The 3,809-nt window shown below is 40.3% G+C and overlaps 1 protein-coding gene across 1 annotated transcript; it reads right to left on the bottom strand.

Annotated features, from left to right (window-relative positions):
- Positions 1-2,593: 2,593 nt before the first annotated feature.
- On the bottom strand, positions 2,594-3,262 carry LOC106885688 (claudin-8-like). The gene has a single exon (XM_014938057.1). The coding sequence runs from the start codon at positions 3,260-3,262 to the stop codon at positions 2,594-2,596; it is 669 nt and encodes a 222-aa protein (XP_014793543.1).
- Between the last annotated feature and the right edge of the window lie 547 nt (positions 3,263-3,809).

Here is a 3,809-nt window from a genome sequence, read left to right as displayed (position 1 = left end):
TGCAAATGCACCCATACAGTTTACTCAGCCAAATGTATTCCTCTCATACAGAAGTAAAATATCTAGTAATCATGTTTTGGGGGGGTTCCCCCACCAGAATCCACAATAAAGGAATTTCTGTTCTGTTCAAAGGGAGGAGGTTAATCACTGTGTTACATCTCTTGCAGATTACCGTCTCATGAGAAATTTGTTCCTGCATCAAATTCAGAAATTTTAGTGTCACAGACTTTGAATCATATTTGGGTGAGTCTAAAGTGCTAAATCGCATCACCAGAAATTTCCATTTGTGTCAGTAAAAACCCAGACATTCAAAGCCCAGCCTAGCTGTACCCTTGGAATCAAGGTCAGATTCCAAACACACAGACAAGCACAAGGGTGTCTAAGATTAGAGATTTTGTTTGAGCTCATCTTTTGAGCAGCTAGTAAAAGAGAAAAATGGAGGAATATGAAGCCATCAGGTTTTAATGTTAGATGAAAAAGGCTTAGGTTTTCTTTGAAATTAATGTTAAATGCTCGAATAAAGCAGTTTTATCTTTCAGCTCTTTGAAAATAAAGTTACTACTGTAAATGGCACACCCACTTCAAATTTGATTTCTAGACGAACCCACTGATAATGAAAGCATTCAGGATCCTTTAATTAACGTTATAGAAAACTGCACTTAGTTACTTCCTGAGCACCTGTATCTGCATAAAGTTGCATTACATTGCATATATCATAATTTAAATCCATTACCTACATATAAATATGTATTAAATTTGCACTGGATATGTCTTTGTCTTCTGCATTGTTAACCACAAATATAGCTAAATAAATCCCAAAAGTGCAATTCTGGCTTACTCACCTAATAGTTACTTACTAAACAAAATATGTATTATAGAACATAAATACAATAAAATAATAGATGGAGGTCCACAGAGTAGTATAAATCACTACAAAAGTCAACAGAATGACTCCCCTGAAATGAGCTGTCTGACCCAATGACAGCTTCTGTGACAGGCATCAGTGGATATAAGACAATATAAAAAAATATATGTTTTACCACTAGAAAACCTACTTACAAATGTTCTCTTAAAAGCTCATCTAGAATTAGTAAGTGCTGATTTGACTGCTGAAGTGATGAGCAGGATACATTAAACCTGTTTTCTGGTGACTAGAAAATTCCCACTAAAAGATCCGAGCTGGTTGTCTAAAATGTAAATGCACATTAGCTAATGTATGTAATGAATATCCATGTTGAGCGGCGCTGTTTAATCTAGGTACATCTGAAGTCAAGTTAATAAAAGGCTTGTTTAATTAAATACAGCTTTCCATGTTCTGCTTCAAATTGAACAGTCAAATGAATATATAGAGGCATTGCTCTGCTCAACTCAAAAAGTCATTACATGCTTTTTTCAGATACCGGTCACAGACACAGAAAAGGATCAAACAGAGTACCCGTGTGATAAAATTATCGATAAAATACTACTACCCATTACTTCTGTGTAAAGAACTAGAAAAACGGTTTTGAACTGAACCTTTTTTGGTCACTCATCAAGGTTGTGACATGCACAATCTCAAAAGCAGGTTCCAAGATTTCAGGTGTTGGGAAAAAAAATGCACAACTGCAAATACTGTTGGATACCGCACCATGGACAGATAAGCATCAAGCTACTCAGTCTACATTTTAAAACAAGTCGTGTGAACACAAAGCAGTCAGAACATTATGACCTAGCTTTTGCAGGAGTGAGGGAAGGTGTAGGCAGGAATTCTTGATTCTTCAACAGGCCAGTGAGGATTACATGTTTACATTGCCTGGCTTTTTAAATTATACTTTACATTAGCAGGGTGATTTCAAATTCATAGAGACTGATGATCTGTCCTCAATTTTACAAAAGAGTAGGTGCTATCTACAGAACAGAGGAAGTCATAAAAGATGAGAGGTAGCAAGCAACGGAAAGCTAACACATTCATAGCAGTCTAGTGAAGTGATTAAAAATTTTATTATTCCATGAGCTGGAATCTGTGCCCCTCAGAAGAGTAAGAAGGATACATCAATTCCACAAGTATCAATGAAATCCATAGTCAATCAGAGGCCTCTGATGGGAGAGCATAAACATTTGCATGCCAATATTGGAAGTTAGATAGCTGCTGGCTTCTCCATTCTTTCAGTAGCTGCTTCAGCCATGCTGCCAACTCCATGCTTCCCACAACGGTCCTAGAGCAGTCCTTATGAAGACTTCACCTTAGAGTAAAATACACTGCTCCCTTTGCACATCACGGGTTTAGGGGAAGACAATGATGCTATTGCACTGCAGCTGCCTTCCTTCCAGCCCAACCACATGTTGTTTGTCTTCTTTGAGAAACTCCTGCTGCTGCTCCCATGCCGTTCTTCATTCCCATAAAATGGTGAGATTTTTCATCTGACTGTGCTCTAACATAATGCCCATGTAATAACATTTCCTGTAACCATGTTAGAGACCATATATATATATATGTCAATAGTAAACAGCAAATGAATAAAATTGTTCCTCCGTTACAGACTGAGAGTTTAATTAGATACTGAAGTCAATCAGTCCATATCGACATGCTACGCAGAAAGCTCACATGTAGCAACTACACATAAGCATGCACGCTTGGGGACGGCCCTCCTGCTGAGTCAGGTTTGTGCAATCTGTGACGGGAAAGTGATGGATACCTGGATTTTGAGGATGCACCAGCCCAGCACCAGAAGCCACAGTACATTGCTCCTGCAGCGATGAGAAGTGCAGCGCTCGCCCAGCCCACATAGAGAGCAGCTCCTAGTTCTCGTTTCAGCGGCGTAGGGACTTTCGGATCGTAGAAGTCGTGAATGATGCTACCTGCAGTCCAGGACACGGGGATTAGAACGAGGATGCCGGTCAGAAGAAAGGCAATTCCAGCTGCCAGTATGAAGACACTGATGCCCTGGGGATCCTCCTTGGTCCTGTGAGTGTACTTCACACCAACAATGGCCAATAAAAAGGAAATGATTGACAAGATCACTGCAATGCACATGAGGGCTCTGAATGCCTCCAAGGTCTGTGGGAGAGCCAGGACAGAGTCATAGAATTTGCACTGCAGCCTGATGCCCAGATGACTGACGCAGTCCATCCACAGTCCTTCCCAAGTGCTCTCAAACACCACGATGTTGCTATCAATGTGGGCAGAAACTCTCCACTGTGGCATAACTGTGGCTGCCAAAGTCCCGACCATGCCGACACCTCCGAGTATTAGACCAGTGATTTGTAATACACAGCAAGCCATGCTTCTTCTGAGAGAGGCACCTCAAGCGAGGTGGCCTAGAAAGTCTTCCAAAATCACTTCTTCATAGAAGAAATATAAGGTACGAGAAGGAATATTTTCTCCAGTAGTTTCCTCATACAGCGAGTTGTTAGGGTTTTTCAAAAGCAGCTTGCTCCAGTCTGAGGTGCAGACAGGTGGAAATCCATTTCTGACTGGCTAGAAGGACCTGCTATTTATTTGCTTTGAAATCCCCTCTGACTACAGCGCCTACCCATCAAGCCTAACAAGTTTCCAGCCAATGGGAAACTAGGAGGGGTGTGTCATAGTTGATCTTACTGCTTCTCATCATCTGTCTGTAGTGATGTTATAATTAAGTAAGTGTCAGGGATTCAATTAAAGGTACCTAATTGCAGGGCTAGTAATTTCTTAACTGCAAGATTGCAGCTATGTTGAAATTTCATACAGAAAGTCTGAACTTCCATTTGTTAAAATATTATGTAAAATAGGTCACTACAGTTGTTCTTATGACAAAAACTAAACTTGGACTTGGAGTAGGACTTACTTTGTA

The sequence above is a fragment of the Calidris pugnax genome, unplaced genomic scaffold, assembly GCF_001431845.1.
Source record: "Calidris pugnax isolate Ruff unplaced genomic scaffold, ASM143184v1 scaffold25, whole genome shotgun sequence".
Lineage (NCBI taxonomy): Eukaryota > Metazoa > Chordata > Aves > Charadriiformes > Scolopacidae > Calidris > Calidris pugnax.
This window is presented reverse-complemented; position numbering and strand designations above follow the sequence as displayed.